The sequence below is a fragment of the Artemia franciscana genome, chromosome 21, assembly GCF_032884065.1.
Source record: "Artemia franciscana chromosome 21, ASM3288406v1, whole genome shotgun sequence".
NCBI lineage: Eukaryota > Metazoa > Arthropoda > Branchiopoda > Anostraca > Artemiidae > Artemia > Artemia franciscana.
Genome location: NC_088883.1, coordinates 7105927 through 7122365, shown reverse-complemented (window position 1 = coordinate 7122365; position 16439 = coordinate 7105927). Strand labels below are relative to the sequence as shown.

General features: G+C 34.3%; 1 protein-coding gene across 2 annotated transcripts in view; it reads right to left on the bottom strand.

Moving 5' to 3' along the window:
* LOC136040740 (uncharacterized) overlaps positions 1-16439 on the bottom strand; it is a 96685-nt gene that overhangs the window by 57548 nt on the left and 22698 nt on the right. Inside the window, exon 3 of one of the 2 annotated variants that reach the window (XM_065725047.1) lies at positions 2735-3416. The exons of the other annotated variant lie outside the window; for it this stretch is intronic. Coding sequence (XP_065581119.1) covers positions 2791-3416 — 626 coding nt within the window. The 3' untranslated portion in view covers positions 2735-2790. Of the gene's footprint in view, positions 1-2734; positions 3417-16439 lie in introns of those variants that run through there. 2 annotated transcript variants of the gene reach the window in all.

The window sequence follows — 16439 nt, the reverse complement described above, 5'->3', positions numbered from 1 at the left end:
ACAAGAAGGGTATTTGTATGATATTCTCACTACCTAATATTCTTCTAGCATGTTTCTCTCAAGTTCAATGCTAATGAAATATACCCAAGCAAGATACAAATATAATACTTTAGAAACAAATTTGGGCTATATATCTGCACGTTAGAGGGGGTGGGGGTAAAGAATAGCAGGTCTGCATGCCTAATGTGTTTCTGCATATTATGTAGTAAGAACTTCTTTCTAACCTGACACTGCCCAAATACTTTACGCCCCATCTCCTAATGTGCAAATATATAGCCCAAATTATATATTTTCCATCTATATTGTCACTTCTCTTTGTCTTGTCTCAAGCTTAAGTGACATAATTTAACGAAAAAACCGTTTGAGTGGTAGTGGGTTTATCATACAAGTACCCAAAAACGGAAATTACGCTAATAAATCATGACGCCAATCAACAAGATTTTTGGGTATGAGTGTGGAGATAGTGGAGACTGATGGTAAAATGGTGGTGATTTTCCAAAATGTTTATCATGAAACTAAGAATTCAAGAAAATCTCGCTAATAGGAGATAGAAGAAGCAAAAGTCATTTTCACGTACGTGCTTGAAAATAGCGTGCTTAACAAACTTAAGTAGCAGACAGAATAATTAGGCTTGTCCTTTGCATAAATTAAATATATTAAACAATCATAAGTACCTTGCGTCAGTTTCTCAGTTATAGAATATAATAGACAACTGACAAAATATTAACACTAAGCTATGAAAGACACAGAAAACACTCATTTTACACAAAAGAGAACAACAGCAATAACAATAGATTTGAACTCAGCAGAATCAAGGCAGAACAAGGTCATGTTTTACATAAGTTACTCGTAAGTGTTGAGTACGACAGCTAATATTTGTTCTCGATTTATTTTTTGGTTTTCAATCTGTCAACCGCGTTTTGTTAACCGCTAAGAACATTTACGTGCAACTGACGTCGTTAGTGACATACGCGTTGCTAGTCAAGAGAGCATTGTTCGTGTCATAAAAACGCACATTTCCACGCAACAACAGCATTTATATTCCCTGTGAGTACAATTTCGAGTGAAGAAAAAATACATTTTTTCCAAAGTCAAGGCTTCATAAATATGAAAGGAGAAGAGGAATGTAGTTTTCTCACGAATTTCTTGTTTATTCATTTATTGTTCACCCAATCAACTGCGTTTTTTTTGCTAAGAAGAAAAACTGCGTGCACAAGCCGCCCCAGTGACTTGAGCGTTGCTAGTCAAAGAGAGCGTTGTATATGTCACAGAAACGCAGATTTTCACGCAGAAACGGCATTTGGAATCCCCAATGAGTAAAATATCAAGCGAAAAAAAAATATTCCAAAGTTAACAGCAGGTACACACCTGTCCTTTTATGTAATTTTCTAAGCCTATCAAATAGGAAAGGAGTAGAGGAAAGTATTTTCTTGATAATTTCTTGTTTAGACATACTTTAGTAAATCATCAATTACTCAATTCTAAGACAGATAATGATAATGATAAGAGTGCGTTGTTAATGTCATAAAACGTAAATTTCCGTGCAAAACAGTATTTGTATTTCCTGGGAGTACAATATTAAACGATGCTTTTTTTTTGTTTTTACAGTTAAGGCACTTATTTTTTATGCGATTTTTTAAGCTGCATAAATAGGAATGTAGTAGAGGAATGTAGTTTTTTGCTAATTTCTTGTTTAGTCATTTCTTTTACTTATTAAACTACGTTTTTTTTACCTGTTAAGAATATTTGCGTGCACCTGACATCGTCAAAACTGTCAAAGACAGCTAATCTTAATCAAAGAGTGGGTTCGTAATGTCAAAGAAAAGTAAATTTACATGCAAAAACAATATTTGTATTTCCTGGGAGTACTATATTAAGCGATGATTTTTTTTTTTAAAGTTAAGGCAGGTACTTACCTATTTTTTATGCAATTTTTTAAGCTCATAAATAGGAAAGTAGTAGAGGAATGTAGTTTTCTGCTAATTTTTTGTTTAGTCATTTCTTTTACTTATTAAACTACGTTTTTTTTTTTTACCTGTTAAGAATATTTGCGTGCACCTGACATCGTCAAAACTGTCAAAGACAGCTAATCTTAATCAAAGAGTGCGTTCTTAATGTCAAAGAAAAGTAAATTTACATGCAAAAACAATATTTGTATTTCCTGGGAGTACAATATTAAGCGATGATTTTTTTTTACAGTTAAGGCAGGTACTTACCTATTTTTTATGCAATTTTTTAAGCTCATAAATAGGAAAGTAGTAGAGGAATGTAGTTTTTTGCGAATTTCTTGTTTAGTCATTTCTTTTACTCAATAAACTACGTTTTTTTCTTCACCTGTTAAGAATGTTTGCGTGTACCTGACATTACTAAAGCTGTCAAAGACAGCTAATCTTAATGAAAGAATGCTTTGTTAATGTCATAGAAACGTAAATTTCCATGCAAAAACAGTATTTGTATTCCCTGGGAGCACAATATTAAGCGATGATTTTTTTTTGTTTTTACAGTTAAGGCAGGTGCTTACCTATTTTTATGCAATTTTCTAAGGTGCATAAATAGAAAAGGAGTAGAGAAATATATAGTTTCTGGCAAATTTCTTGTTTAGTCATTTTTTTCACTCAATGAACTACTTTTTTTTACCTATTAAAAATATTTGCGTCCACCTGACATTACTAAAGCTGTCAAAGACAGCTAATCTTAATCAACGAGTGCGTTGTTAATGTCATAGAATCGTAAATTTCAACGCAAAAACAGTATTTTTATTTCTGGGAGTACAACACCCCTCAATTATAGTTATAAATAGCGAGACAAAGTAAACAAAAAGAAAATTCCAGATACAGAAAACAAAGCATATCTGGCAGGCATAAGATTATTTACTGTTTTATTATTTCGGGATGCAACTTTTTTCATTTCATATAGCGGCATTATAACATGCAACAAGTCTGGTAGCATTAAAAATAAATCTCTTAAAACCTGGTGCAACTTGCCTTCCCCTAATACAATATTTAAAATAAACTGATCAACACAACTAATAAGAATATGTGCTAAAGCTATACTTAATATGATATAACACTTTTTTACAGATATATCTACTGTTTTATCACACATAGTCAGGACACAAATTGTGGAGACCAATTCAGTTATAGTAAAAAATAGTTGATGGTTCCACTGAGAATAGAAATCGTCATTCCAATAGTTAAAATATCCCCACCATGCATAGTAGTGAGAATAGTAAACTGAAGCAAATAGAATAGACATTGAACAGCGAAGTTTTCCACGTAAAAATAATTGTAAGAGGTATTTCACAGATTCATATGATGATACCATGAATATGGCAGTTGCTGTCCAAATTTTCAGGGTATTCGAAGTGGCATTGAAGTACACGTGTTTGTAACCAGCAACACCGGCTTCGTACGAACCTTCAAGAAAATCATATAGGGATAATAAATGAAAAAAAAGGTGAATTACAATCCGAAATAAGCAAATACTCGTCTGAGGACAATTTAGAAAGGAAAGATAATTTGGATTTTTTAAGTTATGAATCAAGCAGCTTTAACATTTTTTTTTAACCAACCCTAATTCATTGTCTTTTAAATTTCAAATACTGAACAAGTTACACAATGTGACACCCTGAAAATCTACAGTTAAAATCCAATAGCAAAAGGGGTTGAAGTACTACTAAAAGTTAAAGCCATGGTATAATATGACATGACTTTCTATATACATATCCATCGTTTTATGCCAAAAAGTCAGGACACTAATCGTTGAGACCAATTCAGTTATAGTCAGCAGTTTTCATTTTACAAGGAAGGTAGGGGTAGTATTTTTCAAAATCTATGGAGGGGGCAGATTTTTATTAATTTCTTCAAAGGAAATGTCAGAAAACACAGATTTCAATAAAAAAACTAAAAAATGTGTTTCTCCAAAATCTAGGGCGAGCCAAGAATCAGGGGAAGGGTCACGTCCCTCTACCCCAATTGACACTACTAGTTATAGTAAATCAAAATGTGAATAGTAAAACATTGAATAGCGAAGTTTCCCGCGCAAAGCTAAAAATGTAAGACATCTCACAGGTTCTTAATTATTTGCTTATTGAATAAATTGTTTGCATCATACATAACAACACAATACTCTTTTGGGCTGTCCATGAACCAGACACAAGGCAGTCCGAAGAGGCAGTCCAGTAAACACGGAAAATAAATATACTCTCATCCGAAATTTGATTCAATCCAAAATTCAATAATCAACCTATCAAATAACAGTAGAGTAGCCCAGTCACCTGCAAAATAAACCACCATTTCATCCTCATTCTCCAATTTCAACAACTGCAAAAAAAATAATAATACATTTTTCTTTAAATTCCAAATACTCAATATTGTGCTGCCCAAGAAAAAAAAGATGATATAACAATGATAAAAATTGTTGCTGATCAAATTTTTATGATACTTAAAAGTTTTGGCGAAGTAACGCTTACAACTAGAAACGTTAGCATCGTACAAACCATAAGAGAAAACAAACAATAAATAAGGACCAATTCTAAAATAATAATTCATTATCCTTGAACATTTTGATACAGCAGATTGGTTACAATTTTTCAGACGGGGGTTTTCATTTGACTCTTTCTCACAACTCCACTTTTTGAAACATTAAAAAACTTTAGCGTAAAGAGCGGGGCGCTGAGGAGGCGACAGCCTCTTTCATATACGGAATAATTTCTCTTTTTTTTAAGTTTTAATGTCGCTGCTTACTTTCAGTTAAAAAAATTGTTCTGTTTTTTTTTTTTTAATTTCTGAACGTTTTTGAATTGATGCTGGTTTTGAAGATTGCTCACCGTTAATGAATAATAAAAACGGAATTTACATATTAATTTAACTTTTTAACTAATAATTACCTTATAATAACCTTAGTTCGAGTTTTGTTCCAGTTATTCGGCACTCCCCCAGTATGAAAAATTCTAAATCTAGTGTTTAATCTAACAGGAAAATAATTCAGAATGAGCTTGAATGCAATTGCAACATCACTGATTAATATAGGCCTACTATTTGTAGGCAACATGGCAAACATTTTTGCATCGAGTAGTAAATAACAGACCAGTAAAACCTAAAGGAGTACTAAAGGCCGTTTAATTGGAGTACTAAGCTCTATTAAAAGTTCTAAAAAACTTTAGTGTAAAGATTGAGTTATTAAGGAGGGGGTTCACCCATCATATACGAAATAATTTCTGTTCGTTGAAGTTTTAATGTTGCTCCTTACATTCAGCTGAAAAAAACTTTTTTTTAATTTAGTATGAAATAAAAAACGAACAAACATTACAATAAATAGTCAAGTTTAACAGAAATTATAACAAGGAATAGGAACAATTCTTAAGACCAGAACATCATTTGCGTTTTCCTAAAAACAGCTTTAGTTTCAAGCTTGTGTTTTCATTTGTTATAAGATGACAAAAACAAGAAAGAAAATCACCAAAATAACCAAGATTATTGAAAAGAACTAAGAAATATAGAGACAGTTTAAGATATATAGCTAGTCATTCCGGAAAGTCTGAGCCATTTGTGATTTATTAACGTTATTAAATTAAAAAAAAAAGTTTGTTCAACTGAAAGTAAGGAGCAGCATTAAAACTTAAAACGAATAGATACTATTACGTATATGAAGGGGGTTGCTGCTTCTCAACACCTCGCTGTTTAAGTTAAACTTTTTTAGCACTTAAAAAAGCTTCGTATTGTCATAATTAAACGAACCTTGTGTTTCAAGAGTCGTTTTTAAAGAAATGAGGCAAAATTCAAACTTTAGCGTAAAGAGCGAGGTGTTGGGGAGGAGCAACCCCCTCATATACGTAATAATTTTTGTTCGTTTTAGGTTTTAACGTTGCTCCTTACTTTCAGTTGATTTTTTTTTTAATTTGATTTCTAATCGCTTTTCAAATAATAGCATGAAATATGGCTCCTCCTTCACAGGAATGTCCCTCTTCCCCAAAGATGTATTCTCTAAACAATGCCATCCCGGTGAAAATTTACCCCGGACAATTACCCTCAACATCTCCATGCGCAAAATAGAGTCGACAAAGAAAAAGACATAAGAAGGATTTCATATATGAATTCTGGCAAATTTCCCCAGTATAAAGTTTCCCCTGAAAAATCTACCCCCCTGGAAACTAACCTCCCCATGAAAAATCCCCCGGCAGATAATTCGCTCCCCGCCCGAAAAATGTATGCTTACTTCTGAATAACAAATACTATACATAAACAATGGACACATTTTATAACTTAAAGACCATTCTCCAGGGGCTATGGGGGTCATGATATCTTCAAAGGCACACGCATTCGGCCTTTTAATTATTCTGAACAAAATGACTATCTCAAGTTTTGATCGGGCGATTCTGAGGAAAAAAGGGGATGGGAGGGGGGTCCCTAGTTGCCTTCCAATTTTCTTGGTCAGATAAAAAGAGCACTAGAAATTAATTTTCATTTGAATGAGCTCTCTCCCAATATTCTAGGAACACTGGGTCGATATGATCACCCTTGAAAAAAAAAAATAATAACAAAAAACGAACAAATAAACACGCATCCGCAATCTTCCTCCTGGGTTTAAATTCAAAATTCCACATTTTTTCAGATAGGAGCTTGAAACCTCTACAGTAGGGTTCTCTGATATGCTCAATCTGATGGTGTAATTTTCATTAAGATTTTGTAGGATTATGTCCTGTGGTGGCGCAGTGGATTTGACCTTAGCTTGGTAATACGGGACCCAGAGATCGAATCACGCTGCAGGAATGCACTGCAGGGCCGAAGCAAGGACCTTAGTAGTCAAGAAGCGTCGTTAATTCTTAAATAATAAATAAGATTTTGTGACTTCTAGGGGGTGTTTAGCTCTTTTTGTGAAAATCAGGCAAATTTTCTCAGGTTCGAAGCATTTGATGGATAAGACTAAACTGAGTAAAACTTCTATATTTGAAATCAGCATAGCAAGCCGATGCTTTTGATATATTTATTGGTATCAAAATATCATAAGTATTTTTTGAGTTTCGGTTACTATTGAGCTGGGTATCTCCTTACTATCAGTTCGACCAAGTGTTTGATAAAAGAACAGCCGTTTAAAACTTATTTAGTTTTCAGTGAAGTGTAAATGACGTTCTGGTCTTTAGAAGGAACCTGAGGCATTAGCCCTACTCCAGTTCATGGTTGTTTTGTGTCTGTTGTAAGTTTAAATTGATCTTCTATTGCAATTTCAGTTCATTTTGTGATTGCTACGATTAGGGTAGGAAATGAGGTTAGTAACTGATTTCGTATTAATTATCATCGACGTCTTCTTCCCCCCTTCAAAGAAAACCCCCCAATCCTTCCCAATACAAGACTTAATGCTCGTAGAGCTCCAAATACTCAACTTGACTTGTGTCCCCAAATGTTGACAATGAGGTACAAAAACTCTTTCGTTCCCTATTTTGTTTCGCATTTTAATAATTGATTTAACTTTGTAACTATGATTATCCCTTAACATTTATTTTATCATTGTAATTATAATTGTTCTGACGTGCTTATGCTAGCTTGTGTGCTATTTTAGCCAATAAATCATATTCTATTCTAAAAAAATTAGGAGTTAGGCAGGGTTGTGCTCTATCCTTATCTTTACGGACCATTTTGATGGACCTTGTGTTAAGGAGCAGAGCAAAAGCAATGGGAGAATACGGGTTCATATGGGGAAATAAAACTCTCCTGGACTTAGACTAAGCTATTGATTTAAGTGTCCTAGATGAAAGTGTTAGAACAATGATGGTATTGCAAGTTCAGGGTGCAAGAATAGGTTTGAAAATAATGTTAAGAAGACTGAGTCGCCAAGGCTAGGGATAAGTGAAGATGAAAAAGTGATGCTGGGTAACGAGAAGATCGGTCAAGTGGACAGCTTCACTTACCTAGTTAGTATTATTAGTTAAGAAGGTTGGTACAGTTAAGATGTTAGACGTGTAATAGCCAAGACCCAGGGTGCTTTTTTACAGTCGGAAAATGTTTGAAAGAATAGGAAGATAAGTTTTCGGACCAGCATTAGAATATTAGAAGCTACAGTGATGATAGTTGTCAAGTATGGTTCTGAAGCATGGGTGCTCCGAAAAATGGAGTAAGATTTGCTAGATGTTTTCCAGAGAAATTGTCTACGGATTATTTTGGGTACCCGACTGACTGGTCATATGTCAAACAGTAGGCTGTAGTCCAATATTACTTTCCAGGGCTATAATAAGAGAAAGGTTGAGATGGCTAAGGCACGTTCTGCGGACGACAAACTGCCTTGTCAGCCAACCGTCTAGGACTAAATTAAAAAGCAGGTCGTCCCTGGTTGGGGTGGATGTCTTAAGGAAAGATTTAAGGGAAATGGGAACTTCCTGGGAGGGTACAAAGAGGAAGGCCTAGGATAGAATTGGACCACACGCTCGAAAGGAGTGTTGAACTCGAAAAGTGCAATAGGATAGTTCAGTGACCTGGAATCAAAGGAACTACTGCAACAAGCTGTAAGAGATTAACGCTCTATATTAAGTCGATGAAAAGAAAGAGACATGAAACAGTGCTTAGGGTGTCAATCAGGTTGCAAACCCAAGGAACTTAACTTAAACTTTAGTAACAAAATTTACCTGAAAATTACATCCAGCGGGAATACTTCTGAAGTAACTACGGGGTCATTGGGTTTGTAGGGGTATCATCTTCAAGAGTTTCAATTGTATTCGCTTTAAGCACAATTTAGTCCAATAAAATTATCAATATGTTTCAAAACTGATATCAATAGAAATGATGATAATGATTCACAGTTACTTCACTAAAGATGCTCGTTAACTATCTTTAGTAAAGGTTAGAAAAAAAATGTAAATTCAAAGCTACTTTTCTGTTGTTCCACCTACTAAAACAAAGTCAGCCGGAATGAAAACGTTACTTTCTTGCAACTTTTGTTGTACCGTTACCTTTTGTTGAACCTGGAAGACAGCCTAAGTAGTTTTGACTAAAAGGCTCATAAGTTCAAACAGAAGAAGAATTTATTTAACTACACAAAAGAATTACAAAATTATACGGCTTCAAGTGCGGGTATTATGATGAATGGGGTTTTATTGTTTTGTTTTTTTTTCTTGTTTTTTTTTATAAAGACAGTGTCTAGACAAAACGTCCTATCTCGAACATCGCAGTTTTGAGAAAAATCAGTTTATAAATGAATTTCTGCCTTATCTCCAAATACGTTGTTAACCTTGAGCTTAACTTTATCCTTTATTAGCCTCCAAATTCAAGGCAAAACACATTACCTTAACTTGAGGCACCAAACAATGAATGGTTATTCACCGAGTAGCGACCTATATCGAGTTAAGGTATTTTGCCTTAAAACTTATTCTTGTCTTAAAATTAAAACGCTACATACTTAAAATGCTACAAAATTTTTTGGCGCTTCTGTCACATGACATTTTTCTCATTTAAGGGGAGGGCTCTACTATTTCAACAGAAAATAGTAGAGAAGGCCATCTAGTGTCAAATCCAGTCATTCGTGTCAAACTATCAAACCTAAACTTAGGTCGTTCTACCGAAAGATGATCCCCTAGTGATTACGAAAATTTTAACTGAAATCCCTTACATAGAAAGTTGATAAGATCCAGTGTTTCTAGAGCGTCAGCTTAATTTCTAAAATAAGAAAATAACGCAGCTTATTAGATTAACAAGTATACTTATTTAATATGTATGTAATAAGTATGATAAGTACATGATTACACTTATTAAACTAAGAGATGCCGCAGTTAAAAAGTACGATTCTATGAAGTGAAGAGAATACAATGACGTAATTTTTATTGATTGACAAGTTTTTAGTTTTTATCAGACGTTGTACGTAAAGTTTTATGGAAAGAAGAGAGGGCTTTCATGATAGGTTGACAAAATTTTCACGTTTAGATTAATGACTGAACTATTTTTGATTTTCAGACCCATCTAGTGCAGAGACTTAAAAAATAGTGATTTAAAGAAGTCACTTGTGAATGAATTAAGGGGAATATCCATGAAAATGATATATATTTCTTAATTTAATTTAAGAAATGATATTTCTTAATTAAAAGTTTTGATTGCAATTTCTCATTCTTCCTTGCGATATTTTGGCGATTTCTAGAGACTTTACCTTAATAGCAAAAAGATGAAAATTTTTTGAGTGCTTAATGTTTATGCTATTCATGTTCCTTATGGACTGTGATATTTTATAAGAAACTTTAAATAAATTAATCCTTTAACAGACACTAAAAGCACGAGAAACAAAAAATAAAAACTAATTATTTAACTTTGCCATAATTTTTCGCAATCTGATCAAAATGCTGTACTGATAGATCAGGTCTGATAAAATTTAGACGCCATTTTTTCAATCTCTTCTCGTTCCAACTTCTAAGCATACCGTCGTTTTAAAAACCACCAAGTAATTACAACAGCAATTGGTCAGAACTTAACCTTTGCAACGACCACGCTTCTATGTTTAGGCCTTTAAACCCTAGATGATTCTTCAAATGATCCATTAGATATACAAGCAGTCTAAATAGTTTTTTTCAGCGATTCTCGAGGCCATTTGAATGAAAGGTGCCAATTCACAGAAAAGCATGAAGCAGGAGGGAAATATTTTTCAAAATATATTCGGGGCAACTATGTTTTTTACCCCAATTTTTTCAATGAATATACCAAAGAGATTTTTAAAAACATATGGGTGGGGAAGCACTTCCCTGCCCCTCGCCCCAAATTGACTTTACCTAGCAAAATGTCGTTTTATGCGTAAAGATTGCTGAGGCATTCCAAGCACTACTGCAGGAATTTTTATTAGAAGGGGGGCAGATCAAGGGGAATAAAGCTTCGATAGAAAAAAACACAAAAAGTACGATAATCGTAGAAAGTCTACGAAATACCAGGAACAATTGTTGAAATTTTTAAATTAAGAGGACATAGGCGCTAATCCCCCCCCCACGTACAATATTGGTAATGTCCTTTAAGAAAAACACAATTAAAGGTTCAAGGTTGATTTACCCCTGGAAATTACCCCAGCAGAGAACCCCCCATCTCTTGCAAGATAAGTTCCTAGATTTAATAAAAACAGTCAATGGTAACGGACGCGTTCTCGATGGCAGCAGGCGAACTGCTATCATGTACCAGAAATGTCTGTGTCAAATCAAGTCCACGCGAAATACATAACAAATAAAACAAACAACAACAAATAAATAACAAAATAAACAATTTAGTCATTCTTTTTCTTTGTCTAACGCTCTCTTAGGCTGCTCAATGTTTTCAATGCACCTTTACATGAGGGAGTTTTTTCTTGGGGGATTTCCAGGGGAAGAATCGTCCGCCGGAATTTCCATAGGCACCTATTTCTACAAAATTCTATTTTTAACTTTGGCCTCTGGGAGACTGAAACACGGAAGAAGGGGGCAAAATGATAGTTAGCCGTATATGTTCCACTCTTCAAGAAAACGGACAGTAGAAAGCACAAGAAAAATTAACTAAGGTTACTTTTAATTTAAAGTCCTTTACATACGTTTTAAACAATGTCAGGATTGCAGCGGTGCATCGGGAGCGTTTTCTTTAAATAGTTTTAATTTAATGTAGTTAATTTGTTGTTTGTGTATTATGTAATTTTCCTATGGCCCACGGGCTTTTTTTTCTGGAATAATTTATTATTAATTATTATTATAAGACACAATATGAATTATTATTATAAGTCACAAAGACAGCGAGTCTTAATAATTTGAGGCCTAGATCTGGAGAATTTCCTAAGCAAATCCTTTCTTCTCTCCACGTTCCCGGAATAGAATTACACTAAATTTCCTCCGTTGAATCCTAGTTGAGAGTCAACTTTTTCCCATCAAGATTGGAAGTGCTCTCTGTTTCCCGTTATATGATACAAAACACAAGAATTTCTTTTTCTCTTCTTTTTCTCTCTCTCTTTCAATCGGGAAAGGGGAAGATTTATGGGACGACCAATTAAGCGTGGGGGTCCTTGGCAATATTTTTAGAATAGGTTGTTAAGAGTGAAAATATTATTAATAAAGGGGAAAAGTCCGTTAATCCTTAGTAAGAAGAAAAGTTTTTATGATTAACTTATTTTGTCGTTAGTTTAGATATTTTCGCGCTGTATTCTGTTTCTGTGAGTGCTTGTAATTTGTACTGTTGTTTAATTTTCTTGCTTGTGTGTTATTTATTTATATTGTTGTGTGTATATGGCCCTTAGGCTTTTGAAATACACTTATCTATCTATCTATCATCACATAGAACTGCATTAAAAATGACAATTTATTAGAGAAGACAAACTTTCAAAAGAAAATCAATAATGGGGCACTCAACTCACATTGATTATAATAACTCTTTGAATTCACTAAGTAAAACCAAAAAGGTAACAAGAAGGATTACACGCCTACCACAATATACAACATACAATATTACATACAACATGTATACTTATAATATACAACATTCAGAAGAACAATAATAAACAGAACAAAAGGCTTCCATCATATGCTTCACTCCCTAAAATGATGCACACATACAATCTTCGTCTTTCTCACACATTCTATCATGTTCAAGCCGTCCAAGCCGAGTAGATTCGTGCGGTGGATTTAGGATCCTTTGTCTGAGAGGGCGAGGGTTCGAATCCTAATGTCCCCAATTATTTGGTTTGTGACGGGGGTCAGTGGCGTGACTCTGTAAGCTCAACCAGAGTCGACCCAGCTCTAAATGGGTACCTGGAGAAATCGGGGGAAGGTAAACAGGAAGTGTGTGCAAAAGCACAGGGTGGCTGGCCCCAATCCCCCCATTGGACTTACTGGCTGAAGGGCCTTAAGACAGAGATGTGCACCGCCGGTTCGGACCTTAAGGGTTTAGTGCCACATCTTTTACCTTTTTTTTCTTTTTTATTCTATCATGTTCACGCCAGTTCAATCTTCCACTTCTGCAGTACAAGTGTGACTTTGAGTGTGTTCTAGCATCCCTTATATGACCTATCCAGTTGGCCTAAACTTTTTTGGATGTATTCTGCGAGAGATAACAGCAAATTTGTATCTGGCCACGTGCTAGTTGAGACGTTTAGAAGCAACTAGCCAATAACAGCTCAGATAATGGATTCCAATATAAACACAGCTTATTTACAAATCCCTGAAAGTGTGCCATATCTCCCTAATACTAACTGCTTTTTACGGGTCATTGTTTACAGGGTTTTAAGAAAACATGTGCCACGTTTCTTTCCCCCTTACGGACCCTTATAAGTAAACATAGTACCTACCCCTTTTACTTTCTACGGGTAATCTTCTATATTTTTTTTTCCATTTTGAATTGAATTGCTTTTTTTTAAAGATATGGCGTCATTTATCCTACATTTCTTCATCCATTTAAAGAGGCGGTCCTCCTAGCCTTTGATGTCATTCACGCCGTGTGAAACGCTAAGGATAAGAAACGGGCCCATTGGATAAGCAATCTTAGTAGGCTCCAATACACCATATAAAATCCAAAAAGAACATGTTTTATTCATAGCTCTTTGCTTTTTATCAACAAGTATGACCATGATGTAGTTTGAACACCACATACAGAGAGTAAAAACATATAGGTTTCAATATAATGGTTCAATTCTTTTAATAATTTAGAATGACGATTTCTCAGAGCATTTAGTGATCGTGGCTACAGTGATAGCTGCAATCTAGTAAAAGACGAACACGACCCATAATAACCACACAAAATACTCTGAAACCACCTAAAAATGGTGTCGAATCGCAACACAAGGTGGCAGGAAACACTTTTCAGTACGGTCTCTTGGCTTGGACAAAAAGGAAAAATCATTGGCTTAGAAGACAAAAAAAATCCCTTTTTTTCATGAGAAACATCTTTTTATCCTTTTTCCGTCTTTTCTCTGCAACGAGGCTGGTACTGAAGCATCATTGAGAGCTGTTTAAGAGGTTATTTAAATGAAATTGCTACATATACTTACTTTTGTAAATCCCGAAAAGGACAAAAAGCTGCATTTTCGTATGCAAAATCATGAATGACATCATAGTCGTAACTTACAACCCTAAATTTTGCTTACAAGTTCCAATCAGTTAGCACTTTACTAGGTTGCAGTTGTTGTTCTAAGTTCTAATCTGTATATTAAAAGTTCTAGGGATTAAACCCTAAACGCTCCAAAATAATGTGTTTACTTTTATGGCAACAGTCAACAAATTAATATGGCTTTGTCTTTGTTTATTGTCCTTTTTTCTTCACCAAAAATTGATAATACTTATCGTCGAAAAAACGTTTCCAAACTTATTATTGGTTTTAAACTAATAAAGCAAAATTCATTACCATAAGTAAGCTATTTCAGTTAATTAACTTCCGAAGCCAAATATCTCGAGACTTAAAGCTTTCTCAGAACAGGATTTATTCAACTTCAATGTAGAGGTTTTCAAAGCTAGAAAAAAAACTAGCGCCGAAGTCAATTTTAGCAGGATCTCACCCTTAATTCAGTCTTGTTTTGTTTGATATATATAAGCTTTCAATATCTTAAAAAAAATTGTATTATTTCTATACGAGGCGTCCCACATAAATAGCTTTCCCATTTTTTTTAGAAAGCTCAGGCCACTGTACAAGAAAGTAATCAACAAAATACAACAAAAGTTTCCCAGAAAGTGAAAAGCTCTCAACACGACAAACACTTTCTATATAAATCATTTTTGTTTCAAAGCCTATAAATTTCAGCAGAAAACCACCCAAACATACTGGAACACAAGTACCTGGTCCATTACACAGAATTAAATGAGGTCTTACAAGCACAACTTTTGGTATAATAAAGAAAATGGATATTAAAGCACTCCGAACTGTCGAAAAAGCCGATTGTAATACTTCTCTTGAACGAGGTATGCTTTGAAAGGCATAACTTGATTCTGCCTCTGATATCTCTTTCTCTAAACTGGCAGCTTTTTTCTTACTCAAAGTATCTGTTTCGGCATAAAAATAAAGTCTTGGAGAATATTTCTTATGATTTAAGGATCTTACTAGACGTAACATTTCTGCCGTATGCCCCCCCGAACCAAGTACAATCAAGGTTTTAATACTTGGTCTATGTTGCGTAGGGGTTGTGTTATAAAAGTTCATCTTCCAAAGCAGATAAAGGAGCCGGATGGCACTAACTATTACAATGAATACTACAATGTTAAAAAACATAGCATCAAGTTACTATAAACTTGTATGACGTCAAAACAATTAATCGTAACAATTTATGTAAGATTTGTAGAAATAATAAGTTGGAGAAACACAATGATATTTTCAGAAAAAAAAAATTGTAACAGCTCAACTCAGAACCTTCAAAATTAAATTTGCAGCAATTAAAGTTCTGTTCAACACTATACACTAATAGAAAGACCAGGAACCTCCAAAAACAATATTTAAATTCTTCGTCAGAGTAGATGGCATAACTATCGTTCACAATTAAAGTGTTTGTCACTAAATAGTTTATCAAAGATCACACTGTCTTAAACGTTAAATTCTCTTCCTTCTTCTCCAAGTAAGAACCTGGGATTTCACCAGGAAGTTCGTTTCGACTTCTGGAACACTAGAGAAAATTGGGTTTTTGAAATTTTTCGCAGTATAAGCACAGTCTAGTTTTGACTTGTCGAAAAAGCTGCACCTGTAAACTCTAAGGACTGCAGTTCACACCTGCCCGTCACAAGGTCTTCTTCCTCAAGGAGAGGCAAACCCTGAGGCTTATATAGCCAAGTAACTGACACAGCTTTGTGGCGTGTTGTCCCCAGGAGGTTTTGCACCGAGATGGGCTGCTTTTATTAAAGTTTTCTTTAAAATACTATTTCGAGCTTCTTTTGCAATCGCTTTTTCTAGAGATATTGGTGTTTATATCATGATATTACTCTTCCTTATGGTTATCAGAGCAACTCATTATGAATGCCTCATAGAAGCTTAAAGAGAGACAGAAATCAAAACTACAGACTAGAATCAATAGTTCAAGGATACAAAAAAATCATTGGGATTGCTTGAACTCATAACAAAGGATTCATCCTATCGGAATAAACAGCTATTGAGGATATTTCGCAGTATAGCTTCGTGTATTTGCATCACCCTATACATCTGAGGATTTCAGCTACTTTTCCTATGTCTTATATATCACTCTATACAATCTATTTTATGTTTTTTTTTTAAAGTTGCCCCTACTTCCGCAAGAAACACATTCCTGCATGATTAAAATCGATGGAAAATAGGAACCTAAACTACCATTAAAGTTGAGAAGCGCAAAAACTACATTACACTCACTAAAAAATTAAATAAAAAGTTAAATTAAATTATAATATTGATCAGTTATTTATTTTGCTTAATTATTTCTGTTTAATTTAATCAATTAATTAATTAGAATGAATTTAATCATTTAGAATTGGGTAGTGTGAGAGTTAGTTCCTCGATGTATATATTTTTTCTTTTATT